This window comes from Cetorhinus maximus, chromosome 20 (genome assembly GCF_964194155.1).
Source record: "Cetorhinus maximus chromosome 20, sCetMax3.hap1.1, whole genome shotgun sequence".
Classification (NCBI taxonomy): Eukaryota; Metazoa; Chordata; class Chondrichthyes; order Lamniformes; family Cetorhinidae; genus Cetorhinus; species Cetorhinus maximus.
In genome coordinates this window covers 60,612,002-60,625,848 of record NC_135898.1, presented here as the reverse complement: position 1 = coordinate 60,625,848, position 13,847 = coordinate 60,612,002, and the positions used below count along the sequence as shown (strand labels likewise).

General features: G+C 40.0%; 2 protein-coding genes across 2 annotated transcripts; both read right to left on the bottom strand.

Moving 5' to 3' along the window:
• Positions 1-2,217, bottom strand: hmx2 (H6 family homeobox 2). The gene is given in 2 exon segments (XM_078565267.1): positions 1-635; positions 1,767-2,217. Coding segments are annotated over 2 exon segments (993 nt in total). The 3' UTR covers positions 1-93.
• A 9,252-nt stretch (positions 2,218-11,469) lies between these two features.
• hmx3b (H6 family homeobox 3b) lies at positions 11,470-13,424 on the bottom strand. Its single transcript, XM_078565266.1, has 2 exons — positions 12,955-13,424; positions 11,470-12,856 (listed from the first exon to the last, which is right to left on the bottom strand). The coding sequence occupies exons 1-2, from the start codon at positions 13,247-13,249 to the stop codon at positions 12,252-12,254; spliced, it is 900 nt and encodes a 299-aa protein (XP_078421392.1). The 5' UTR covers positions 13,250-13,424; the 3' UTR covers positions 11,470-12,251.
• Positions 13,425-13,847: the final 423 nt, after the last annotated feature.

Genomic DNA, 13,847 nt, shown 5'->3' with positions numbered 1-13,847 from the left:
TATAAGAAAGATATATTTTAAACAGATACGGATATTATATAAATATACAATTTAATTGTTAAACAATTATAAAGAGACGTGGAGCAGAAAATGTCAGTATTCGATTTTGTTGTAGAGATTGTAGAAGGGAAGAGCTGTAAGGTTGTTGCCTGGATAGTACAAAGGAGCAGGGAACGCAATTGATCTGGGGACTGGAACCCTCAAAAGGGAATTGTCTCTGAAAACTACAGGCATTCCTACTAGAGTCTGCGCTGACGCGTGGGCCATGTTGGCCGCCTCGAGTTCTGCTGAGAGCTGTCGCTTCCACTTGTTCCTGCGGTTCTGGAACCAGGTTTTGACCTGGGTCTCTGTGAGTTGGAGGCTGGTGGCGAGGCAGGCTCTTTCCGAACTGCTCAGGTAACGTTTCATGTCGAAGGTGGATTCTAGCTGGTAGACTTGGCTGCGAGAGAAAACCGTACGAGTCTTCTTCTTGGTCGGATTCCCTTGTCTGTCTCCCTCCCTCTGTCTGTCTGTTGATGTCTGCATGCAGTTTTTTTCTTTTTCCTCTTTGTAAACCTGACCATCTTGCGAGAGGTATTGCTGCTGCCTTCTCTCCGTAGTTTCCTCCCCAGCGGTGCCAACTCCTTTAGTATTACCTAAAAAGCAGAAAAATAAGGCATTTCTCAGATATATTTTTGCTATTCTTTGTAGTCCTCATCTTTTCACTATCCCTCTCCCTTTATATATTAAACAAAACCTCACTTGCGGTATCTATACGGCGAGAATAAGGGACTGACACATATAGTGCACATTTATTTTGATATTTTTTATTCCTTCTGGAGTGCATGACATGCATCATTGCATGAAAACTTGATGTGAGAAACTACTTTTAAATATAATGAAAACTATATTATAAGGTGTCAATGGGCAGCAGGAAAAATGAAGATATTTAAGGTTGGGTGATAAGGAAACATATTTCCAACTCTGCAGCTATCTATACGAATTAGCAAACAACCTTTAATACGCCTCGCCTGTATTTTCTGCATTTACTGTCATAATTTTGCTAAATGCCGCTGCTTGCCTCGGTTATTCAGGCTTTGTAAACGCCGAGTTAAAGATGAGCAGGAAGCGCATTGCCTAATTTGTATCATAATTCGCGATATTAAATTTGATCAAAATAAGTAGTCATGTGAGTGGATTATAATCCAGAAGCAATGTGGTGCGAATGATGGCAGGAGCAGGATTGCTGTCGTAGTCTCTTACCTGGGGTTCCAGTCATAACGTAACTGTTAAACTTAATTCCTCGAATTCTATTTATTAAATGGCTGTGTTATTTTATGAAATGCCAAGCTGCTGGTGTCAAAGGAAAATAGTGCGAGTGCTTTCTGTCCGCAGTAAAATATGGAATTCCTTTATGTTTGTATCAAGCAGCTTCACCGACTAAACCCACCCAAAGTATTAGAGTCCACAGATGTTATCTGATCTGCCGAGAGTTTTTAGCAGTTTCGGTTTTCATATAAGAGTCATTGTTGACTTAAAATGGATTATAAATGTTGGCATTTGGGTGTTAGCGACAATCGAGTGAGAGACATTTCTATACGATAGTACCGAACAATGTATAGAGAGCTATATAGATAAAAACAGTTTAAATTTAATTTAAAGTTAAACGTGTTATTAAGGGCAGACGCATTGTGTTTCTCAAATAAAATTGTTTCTCCAAACTATACACAAAAAAGGATTTGAGGATAATGGTGCACGATAAATAGAAAGGATTTTTCTTTACTTACTCACACAAGTGTAGCTGATAGTCTGGTGTCTGCGACAGGGCTGTGTGGGGCCAGAGTCAGAACAGAAGCAGGCTAGGTCTTTGTATCCTTCCTCGGTTAACTCTTCGTCCGAGGAGTCGGATAAACAGCGCTTCCTGGCATTTACTTTTGCATTATCTTTGCAACCTGTGCGTTCTTCCTCCGACGAGGTCCCAAGTATGGACTGTATCGTAAAGCTGGAGATCGGAGCTGGAGAACACTTTGTGATGTCGTCTTTGTTACTCATTCTGTGTTCATAAAAAAAGAAAATGAACTTGCTTACAATGGTTTGCAGAAGTGTTAGACGGCGTATATTGTTGTGGCTTTGTTCTGCAGTCGCTTTCCCTGAACATGCACGGGCTGAATGCATTCTCTGCGTCCCGTAAACCTGTATTGATCTGCTGCCTAGTCAGTGGCGTTGGCTGATTTGCATGTAGGTTTGAGTTGCTGCAGCCAATCAAAAACAGCTTTCAGTCCCGGAAATTTTGAACTTTACACAAGCTGAAGGATGATTAGGTTAACCCAAGAATTTGATTGATTGTCGATGTTTGTGATGTTAAAACATATTCTCGTTTTGGAGGAAGATGATGCAATACTGTGTGACAATAGATGCGGCCCTAATTCGCGCACGTGGTGACTCTGGCTTGTTTGGTTGTGTTAAGTTTTAATGAACGATAGGCTGTGGTACAGGTCACTTGACAGTGTAACCGTCTGACTAGATATAGGGCTCAGAGGAGGCTGGCTGTTGCTCATCGAAAATCAGGAACGGGGCTCCTCGTAGTGACAGGCTTATAAAAATAGTTTAAATTGGTAACGGCTTTGTACTTGGGTTCTGTGGTGATGTTGCTTTTCCCGGGCGGAGTATGGGGAGGGGGTGGAATAGCCATGAATCTGAATGTTCACTATTATAAAATGTTATGAGAGAATTTGAAAGAAAAGAACACAAATCGAGTTGGAAATTAAATAGCAAAATTCATTTTGTTCGCCTTGTTGGGAGATGTTGAAAATGGAGAATAATTCTTCAGTCCATTCTAACTAATTTGACCCGATTTGGTGCAAGGTTTTCTCTGTTTTTACATGTAGTTGTGAAGATTGGTGGTGTGAGCAGTCACTGGGCTGTGACTGGAGCAACTAGCGATACAGTGATACCAGCAGAATGTTGGGTTCTCTTTCAATAGTGGAACTGATTCATGAAACATTCATTTCTGCAAAATGCAAATGGCACTGCAGTTGAGTTTTATTATTGTGTTTAGATGGGATGGTGTGGGGGGAGGGGGTGGGGGGATCATGATCTCACCCGGAGCCTTGTAACACCGTAGTGGAATCTGGTAATAGATTCAGCAAATAACAAAAGGCATTCGAGATTTGGAATGAGTTTGAGTTTGGTGTCTGATGCCCCTAATGTACAGTGGCTGCATATCGAGTTCGTCACTGATTGGGATTTTGGATTAAATCCGGTTACTAGTCTGTGGGAGATTAAGCGGTTAAATTTGGGTTGCGAACAGGTTTAACCTAGTTACAAACCTTGAATGAATTTGGCTAATGATGGTTTCTGGTTGCTGAAGCTACATTTGGCTGCTAACGGCGCCAATAAATACTTACACCTTAGATGGTGCTTGTTTTCTTAACCGAAGACTGAATAAATTTGGTTAGTTAACTACGATCAAGTTTAGTACATAGCTAGAGAAAACGTTGGGTGCCATATTGATTGGAAACTCAATACGGTGAGCGAATCTGGTTGAGGTTGGATTATTTAAACTTTACCAAAATTTGACTGTTGACGGGAAGAAGGGCGGGGGGTGCTGTGAGTTGGTGTAAAAACTTGGTCACAAATCTGTACTATAATTGGAGCTGGTCACAAGACGCAACTGATATTGGAGGCCGAGATTTGAGCAACTAAAGGGTGCTCCTCTTTCTTTTGGGTGGGTTTGGCAATACAGTGTGTTAGCACACGACTGATTTATGAGCGTTTGATTTTGTAGTTGTAAACTGACTAAAAACGAAGGTTAAGTGCGGTGAGAGGGTCATGTACCAGTATCAGCAATTACATTGGATGCACATTTCTTGGCGTCAGGCATCATGGCGACGCTGGGAAGATGCAATAGGAGATCGCAACAGACATTCAACAAATTATTGATATGACAGGAGGGAAAATAAGATAAACAACTTGGTAAACGGAATTGATGTCAGTATTTTAAAACTAGTATTCAATTGGACTGAGATTACCAATAGCCAGATACAGTTACTTGACTTTCCTATTGGAATGGACGATATTGAATAATTTATGTTAAATGAACCCTCTTTTATGCTTGGATCGATCATTAATTCGCCACGGACTTTATAGTGTTTTGGCCACTTCATCGTTCTATTCTTGAGATGAGGGATAGAAACAAACTGGGTGGAATTAAGTTTCCGGAACTTGAGTTCCATAAAAGCACTTGAAGATATGTCTAGTTGTAGAAATAAAATTCAAGACTTTGAACCAAATAAATGGAGGGGTGAAGCTAGATATTCCTGGTCTTGTATCCAATGTGTATTTAACAATTTAATAAGGAATACGGAGTGGAACGAAGTATTCAAGACAAAGTGTATCAAGCATAGAAAATACAATTGTTAATTATCCACATAGAATAACAGTCTTAAACACAATGTATGTTCATTCACTAAGATAAAAGCTAAATACTGCGGATGCTGGAAATCTGGAACAAAAAGGGGCTGAAGAAGGGTCATACGGATTCGAAACGTTAACTCTGTTTCTCTCTTCACAGATGCTGCTAGACCTGCTGAGTTTTTCCAGCATTTTCTGTTTATGTTCATTCACGCCGCGCTATAAATGTTGTATGGATCTGATAGAACAGCGAAGTCACGCAACATGGGCAGTTGTCAGGACATGGAAAACCTCTACAATTTATTTACTATCAGCAACAGATGTGCAAGTGTGAGTAACACACGATGTATTTAGTGCTAAATGGACAGTCCGTTGATTAGTGAATAAATTAATCAGTTCCTTGATCGATGACAAAATTTCTAACACCGCAGCTAAATTAGCTGAGGTAGATGTACCATTAAGAAATGCATTAATTTATGACTGTCTAATTGAATCCTAGGTTTAATTAAGAAACTAGCTGGTTAGCCGGTTGATCGAATAAGATACACCTATCCCATAATCTGAGTATTTCATGATGTACAGATATGTGAACCATTAAAATAACGCACTAACCGTGTTGAACAGGCAGAGTTTGTAGGATGACATGATTTTGATAAATGATAGTGATGGCCGGTTAATAAACACAAAGCTAGAAATTTGGTGATTAGATTTAAATCGCTTTCTAGGTACATTAACTCCTCAAAGTATCGCATTACTGATTTGACTGACAGTTCTAGCTTCCCCATAAAGTTAGTAGATTGTCGAAAGATTAGCATGATCTCCTATCGATTATCTCATTACATAGTTGAGCATTGTAAGCATAAGATTAATTGAAGCTAACTTTTGAGAGGGTGGTAATGATCAAATGCTTAAAATTTCACTGATTTAATTTAATGATAAGCAGAACTTTGCCACTAAGGTTTCCACCCTATTTACATTCACTTCCCTCATAAATAACAGATCTCTGCGACTCTACTTTAGTTGATTGTCCTGTATATTAGTAGTTGCAAAAAAAATCTCGATTAATAAATACAGTTCGATTGACATATATAAAGAAAGAGCCTTGTTCCAAAAGCGAGTGTTTTACATTATATTAATTCCACTGCAGTGCTATTTTGAGGCCATCTCTTTGCATATCACCAATTAAACATCAGCACTGCTGATACTTCGTTTCTAAAATTGAAGCTTTCTGTGACAAATCTGAATCGATCTTATTGGAGTTCGACTTTGTTTACTTGATTATTGTGCTGGCTCCTGAAAGCTGACTGCGGAAAGGGCTTGGTTCATTGATTGATTGACAGGGGCTGCGCTCTTGCCCTGCTCTGGGCGGCAGGTGTGAGAGCCCTGCACCGTTCTACCACATTAACCTTTTCATGCTTTCACGGGGTCGCGACACATTACAAATGGTCAGCTTTAATCATTGTGTCAGCTCGTTAACGTGGCGCGCCCTTGCAAACAGCGCTGGATGATCAGTCTTCATTCCGCTCTCAGTCAGGCTCTGGGGCTGCAGCCGGTATTTAAACTACAAATAGAAACTGTAGCAGCTCCAGAAAGTTACAAACCGAGCCTACTTATCCACGGGGTTCCTTATGTAGATACTAAACATGAATATCATACAACTCGTTGGGACATCACACAATTCATCTGGAAATTTCGAACAGTGTGATTTGTAATACAAATACAAAACATACTTCGCCAAAAAAAAAATACGTTTCCATATTTTCCAAAGCATAACAAGGCTTCATTTGCTGCAAACGTTATATTGGGAGCAAAGTTACCATTACTCATACTTGAGTTGCTATAGTACTGTATTAAATTATATTTTAAAAAAATGTACGTACACCGTGTATAACTCCTAATAATTAAGTTTCTCTTTAAGTTACTCAACTAAAATCCAAATTCGGTAGCCATATGTGCTCATGAGCAAACATTTTACCATGTGATATATTGCCTACAGCTAAGCAGAGAACCGTGTTTGAATGGAGTTTGGAGGTAATAAAGAAAAAGCGTGAAATCTGCATTAACATATTATATAGGCACATTTTGTGAACCTTTGCTATTCAAAATCCCGTTAAATGCGCACATCTGCTTAAAGAGAGCGCCCAAAATCACATTTTATTTTGAAAAAAGGGTTCGTATCTGCTGTCCTTAGCTGTATAGCTTTGTGAGGTGTTTTTCTTTCCCGGTGTTTTCTTTTGTATGCTGGAGGAAGCGTACCTAGAATAAATCTGCTCTGTAATCACTGCTACTGTATCACGCCTGTTAAGCTCTAAGCACAGATTGCAAAAGCACAGAAAATGGAATCCTCCCTCCTCCCTCCCCATCCCCAAAAAAGTATAGAGGATGTCAGGCGCGCATTGTCACTAATGAAAATTGATCTTTAGTAGGTTTATGCTGCTGGAAATAGCCTCCTGACCGCCTATAATATTGCAAAGGTTCCACCTGCAGTGACAGATGAAGTCATAAACAAGTTTGATCTGCGAATCAAGCTTCGATAAATATTAAATACAGTCCTTTACACGTGTGTATTATGATGTATGGCGCGTCGAACTTTAAAATAAGGAAATTACCGAAGAAAATGATATCAATAAATTTTCTAAGTATAAACGTTGATTATGTTTCGATTTTCATTCAAAAGCTTGCTGTTCCTGGTACAAATGACATCTCACAACGGGCTGCAAAAAGGCTCCCTATTCCACGGGAGCCTGGAGGTGTACAATTTATGTAATCGGGGCTGGAAAATGAATTGTGTAATTTATTGGAAAACAGAAGTCGTCGAGATTAGATCAGCATAGCCTATCAAAGGGCTACAATCCATCAAGTTCCAATTAACAACCTAAGACGCGTAAACCATAGAGCGTTAATGGGTTTCCAATCTACTGGACTGATAGACTCATCAATTCCTCGGGGATGAATTAAGAAAATCGACCGCCCCGTAGCGTGTAGTGTCATTCTTTTCAGCAACTATATGTCAAATTAAAAACACAATTAAAATTTAAACTGTTTCAATCAGAGGTGCCCTGCAACCTATGTTTCACTTAATAGAACTTTGATGAAAATCTGATGGTTACACTCCATCACTGAGGCGAATGGGACTCGGAGGTGCAAAGGATTCTTTAAACTGCGGATCTAAAAAATAATAATAATGGGCCCGGGTGATGCTTGGTAGGGCTCACACTTAACACCTGGTAGAGCAAGGTGCTAGTTCCCAACCGAACAGTAGATACTTCAAACCTGCTGTTTATCTTTGTATCTCTGATGATGTTGTTCTGCAGAATAATAAGCCGGGCACGGCCACGAAGCGCGAATCACGGTTAATTACTAAGTAAACCTATTTGAGAGATGCCTTTACAAGAGGCAAGGTTCGAAATGCATACAGCGAATGAAGACATGTTATCAGCAGTAGCAGTTAAAATGCGTTCGGATTTTCCTTTTTACCACATATGGCGAGCATCACAATATATTTAGAGTTTGGAGATTAAGTTTGAAGACACCCTGGGTATCCTGTGCTCATTTTGACTCCCCCTTTTCCCCTCTGTGCCAACAAATCAAGGTCACAACATTCCAACAGCGTACGATGAGCAGTGCAACTCATTGAAACAATATTTTACAGACATTTTGCGATCAATACCAACTAAAGCATAATGCTATGCCAATCTATTAATGCTCTTTAATGGCCCCTCGCAGAGTTTGCATCGCACAAGTCGATACAGGAACGTGATTACCTCGAAGATGCTTTGTATCTCGTCTCTTTTAATACAGTAAACACATTTTATGCAGAAATAAAGTTTGTAAACAAACATACTGACCTATCAAATGCCACCGTTTCCCCCCGGAAAGTCGCTAAGTGTTTCTGAGAGATAGGCAGAGATTAACGCCAGAGTTAAACAGATATTTTGGAGAGTTCGACGCAAATTAGTGCAGTTGTTAAACTGCAAAATACCCGCAGGCCGCTGAAGCTGAACTGAGCTCACTACAAATGATCTGCATGGTGGTTCGGAAGACTGTTCTGGAGAGTGATGGAAAGGTTATATCTGTTTGGAATTATTGTAATGTTTGCTATACAAAAGTTCCCCGTGTTTTGCACCAAATAAAAGAAATACATGTGTGTGTAAGGTGCAAACATGACAGCGGTGTATGTGCAGCCATATTTACAGAAATGACGATGTATCAAACAAAAGCAGGGATTTGGAAACCGGAACGCTTTAAGTGCTAAGCAGGAGCTGTTCACATTTTGTACATATAGCGCCTCTTATTTCTGAGACGCCACTCTGTGTAACAAAAGCAAACCTTTCTCTAGACGCAAACCAGTGCTTTGCAATTAATGTAAATGTTGTTAGTCTATAAAAAGAACTGTATGTAATTCGTGTATACTTTCCCATTATAATGACGATCGTGTAAATACAGATGAACATAGGAATAGAGGAACAGGAGTAGGCCATTCAGGCCGTCGAGCCTGCTCCGCCATTCAATTAGACCATGGTTGATAAAGTAATTATTCACATGCTTAATAGAATTGAAACAAGCATCCTTAAATTATATTTTACACAATAATTGTTTGCCGAATAACGGAAGAGAGAAACTGTTCATACAAAATTGGTGAATATGGTGGTAATGGTGTAAAGGCTTAGCTACATGTCCTGAGCAAGAATCATTTCATTTATGCAGGATTGTGAAAGTGACTTTGAGAAACTATTTTACAATGCAATTTTCCCTCAACAGTTCGTGTTGTCTGACCATTAATTCAGACACCGAGCGAGAAAATTATTTACGTGAGGAAATGAGTGACAAGTAAAATTGGTGGTTGAGATAGCTAGGTTGAGGAGGAAAAATAACATGAAGCCAAAGGATGAATGATAGAAAGTCGAGAACAAGAGACCAGCCTCCATTTTTCTCAAGTATTTTAATTGGGTCAGTAACCATTCTAGTACCACTGGCATAAGGACATCGGGTGTAAACAAATTGTTGTTAAGTTGTGTAGAAAGTTTGAAGAAACACCAGTCTGTTGTTGTGAATAAAACCTGGAAAACTGTGATGCAATCGAATGGAAAAACTAAGTAACAGTGAAGCCTGCAAATTGACTAAAAAGAACACTTTTGAAGAGGGAGGATTACTGCAATCTTAAATCTTCAAAGTGGAATTATACTTAAATCGTTTACATATATTTGGAATGACTCCCATGTTCAAAGGCGTGACTATATTTTGTCATATTATCGGAGTTAACAAACTAATTATAGTTCTAAATCTTATAATTTTAATGGAGATACATTTGATTTGCAAATGTAGAATTATGTGGGTCACACAAAGCCAAAAGATCCAAAAACTGACAGGAAGCAATTTAAAAAAAAATTTTGATGTAAAGTTGAATTGATTATTGAGGTGAGGTAAATTTCTACAGGTTGCTAATGAATCATATACAGCACAATTACTGTATCAGTGAAGCTGTATCAGTAGTAGGGCACCACGCCTTCTTCGTACAAGAGTATCTTATGGTTAGACAACGCTTTACAACTTGATCAATTTTAAAATGCAAGCAAAGTGCAATATATTAAGCATAACCTTGTTTTTATCGGTCAGCTCTTGATAGTGTAGATTAGGTCAGGCAAGGTACTTTTAGGCCACTCAATACAAAATAAAAGTACTTTTACATATTTGTAGTCGTTGTTTTCTGTTGGTTAAACTGTTGTGTGTTTACTATATAAACGTCTTAAAAGTTCATGCTGACACTGTTGTCATAAAGTTAGTACCGCCAACAATACAAGGCACAATTTTGTTGTTACTTCACACAAGGGGCAACATGTTTTGGCTTCTGTGTTGTGTTTATTTTCAGCCATGACGCATAACAAATTAAAACACAATCAAAGGCACAGAGCCACCTAGTTAGCGCCTTGTCACTTGTGAATCATCTGACAACACTGTTGACAGCTTTCACGCGATAAACTAACAGCAATACTATCTGAAAATCAGAACACGGCGCTGCTGGTTTCTAGGATGTCAACCATAAAAATACACACTGAATAACCTAGAGTTGTTCACCTGTAAAGGACTTTAACCGTGACCTTCTGCAAAAATAGGAATGATTAAAATATATTTTCAGTATACAAGCACCGGCACATATCTGTGCGTTCAAGGGCTTACTAAACTCGGTTGGTCTGTACTTGATCCAGCAACGGCATCTGACTGGTTTGCGGCCACTATTTAAATATCACACTGCTCACAGAATAGAAACTGTCCTCCTACTTGCTGGAACTCTATTTTAAAATAAGAAGAACTGTCACTTAACATAGAGGTAATTCTTTAATTCGTAATTAAATATGTTCCTATCCTGTGTGTACAACCACTTGCATGGTGCTGTGCACTGTAACTGAGCCCTCCAGCCATTGCGAAATACGTCTACAGGTTATACCTTTAACTGTAAGTAGTTTCAATTCCCTTGGAGAATCAGTCAGTCCTCCCAATATCCTTCACTATAAATTAAAAGGACTTTTGAAAAATAAAGCATTGATTGAAAAAGAATCAATATGCAGATCAACCATTGGTTTCATAACTGTTTCCTAACTTGTATTAGTTAGTTTAATTAACCACTGTCTGAGGTTTCAAAGCTAACGTGAAGGGAGACATCAGATATGATCGTATTGCAAAATGTGACTCACAAAATAAACACTAACCTCACTACAAGGAACATGAAACATAATACACCATGTAGCAGATAATAGTTGGCTAAGAATGCTTCAGAATAATTATGGAAAAGCTGAGGTGACATTTTCTTTGCTATGTAGAATAACGTATTCCTCCAGATTAGATACACGGATGCATTGTATAAAATACCAATCCAGCTAGTTTCCCGCGAAATGATTATGCCTTCAAGCATGGACGCCATGAAATTTTAGGCCTCTCAACTGATGGTGGTTCGGTATCAGCAAATTACGTGTCGTTTTTGGCCACAAATGGTACTTCATTGGCAAAACAGTGGCTTCCCTGTTTCTAGAACTAATGTTTGGATGAAACTACACATTTGAGTAACAAGGAATGCTTACATTTTATTTTAGTTTACAACAAGTCTGTTCAACAAAATTCTGCATTACAATATCAAAAACGCCAATATTTTATTTCATTTTTTTCTAAAACATACAGAACACCCATTATTCTCGCAGTAAATAACTATGTTACATCTGGAGAAATCATCAGAAATAATAAACACAATAGTATTGTCTGGAAAAAAATTAGAAACTTTTATCTTTTGACCTCTGTCAATAAATTTACAATCCAGGCAAATGAAAATACGTTGTCACCACGTAAACAGTACATTCATTAAATAAATAAACAGAACCTTAAATATTTTTTTCTGATTGTCCTTCAGTTAAAGCGCCTTGACATTAGAAACTCGATAGTGTTCAGAATCGCCACACGCTACTCGTTACACGTTATTCCAGTTTAGACCAATGTAAGTTGGGATTTCGACTTGCAATGATTTTCCTCTAAACTCCAAAACAGTGCTTTAACTTCTTTAGTACAATATTGCACAGATACGTGAAACCATAATAAAGAACAACATTTTCACCACTCCTTTTAGTACTTACAAAAAGACATTTACAGCAGATCCTTTCAAAACTACATGGCTTGATCGTACAAAACAAAAATGGTCAAATCAAATGGGAATAAATTGTTAAACCCAGACTGGCCTTAAAGGGGTACAGATGATGCTAGAGGATGTGAGCAATGTAGAAATTTACAGCTGGTCTTCTGTGGCTCGTTGCTTCAAAACTACAAGGTCTAATCTTACAAAAGAAAGTAAATGCAAGTTAAATATTTAAATAAAATCAGACTGGCCGCAGGAGGGGTACGGATGTGACTACAGGATGTGAGTAGTAGGCTGGATGTGGGAATGTTAGTAAAGGCTGGGTGACTGGTGCGTTACCCGGGCTCCCAGATTCCGAAGCCGAGTTCTCGTGGTATAAGATAGGCACCCGGACTATCCTCTGAGCCGCGTGGCTCATGTTGGCCGCTTCCAGTTCGGCAGCCAGCTGCCTTTTCCACTTATTCCGGCGGTTCTGGAACCAGATCTTCACCTGGGTCTCAGTCAGGTGGAGAGACGCGGCGAGCCCTGCTCTCTCCGAGCTGCTCAGGTAACGCTTCATGTCGAAGGTGGACTCGAGCTGGAAAACCTGACTCCTTGAGAACACCGTGCGAGTTTTCTTCTTCCTACATGGCTTTCTTTCGGGACTTTCCGCCCTCTTTTTCCAGTCCTCGCTATTATTATCTTCCTTCTTTTGTTCCTCTGCGTCGCTAGATTCCTCCAGTACGATCTCTTCCAGGCTTTTGGAGTCTACCTTCTCTTTGCGATCCGACTCGATTTTGAGCGCAGGCTCGGGAGAGTCTCTGTCTGGAGACGAGTCTCTGGCACATCCGCTGCTCTTCTCTACAGCTGGCATGAGAGAAAGGATTGCTGTTAGACACGCTGCAGGCCATAATGATTAGAGGACAGTGCATTAGAAAGGGTAACGTGCTTTAAAGCTCCCTTACCTTCTGTCCTCGGCAGATGAACCCCTGATGACAGGGTGCAGGGGTACCACCAGGCGGGGGATCTCTCCAGATAGTGCGCCGGGAGCGCAAACCTCTGCGCCGGGATTTCGAACCTTGGGAAGCCGGGCTCCCTGCAGTGAGGTAAGGAAAATGTAGCGCCCTCAACTACCCCTTTCACCGCCGAAAGCAAACTCTTAGGCTTCGAGGGCTTTCGATCACAGTTCAGCAGGTTTTTAATGGAGAAAGAGGACTCTTTGGGCGGAATGGGACTCTCCTGCGCTGCTGTCTCGGGCATGGTGGCCTGACTCCGATCATAAACTGGAGGAACAGTGCAGAGTCTGAGAGGAAAACAGACCGCGTTGATCACAATCCCGGGAGTTCAGAAAAACGCACCAAACTTTTGCATGTGGGTAGACTGGAAATGCACAGCAATTTGGAACAGTGTAGGAGGCATTCAGCGTCAACCTGGCGCCAGATGATAATGATGAAATAAAAATGTCATACAAGTTAAATGCAGAAAGTATACGGCGATTGGGCACGCACAATGGCAAATGGGATTACCGAAGGGGAAAAAAGAATGGCATGTAATGAGTCCACCTCCCTATACTTTGCGCTTCGCTTAAGGCTATAAGAGCTCGCCTGTTATTGGCTTTATATAGTCCAATTAGGCAGCAAATGAGGACGAGACTAATACCACAAAAGAAACTCGTCCTGTAAACCACCACTAGACGAGCAGTAGGCAAATGACTTACTCCAGTCCATTGGCACAAAACGCTGCTTCATTTCCATCTGTAAGGGAAATTTGTTTAAAGTGCCCAGGCTTTTGCTCCTCTGTCATTCTGAGAGCCTCAGCGCCCTGGTTACCCATTGAGAGAGCACATTTTCCAATGAGA

What these genes read in the sequence shown, in the direction of transcription:
- hmx3b (XM_078565266.1), bottom strand. Translation starts at nt 13,249, where the DNA reads ATGCCCGAGACAGCAGCGCAGGAGAGTCCCATTCCGCCCAAAGAGTCC. An exon ending in TCATCTGCCGAGGACAGAAG is followed by an intron (nt 12,857 to 12,954) that starts GTAAGGGAGCTT and finishes CTCTCATGCCAG; the next exon opens with CTGTAGAGAAGAGCAGCGGA.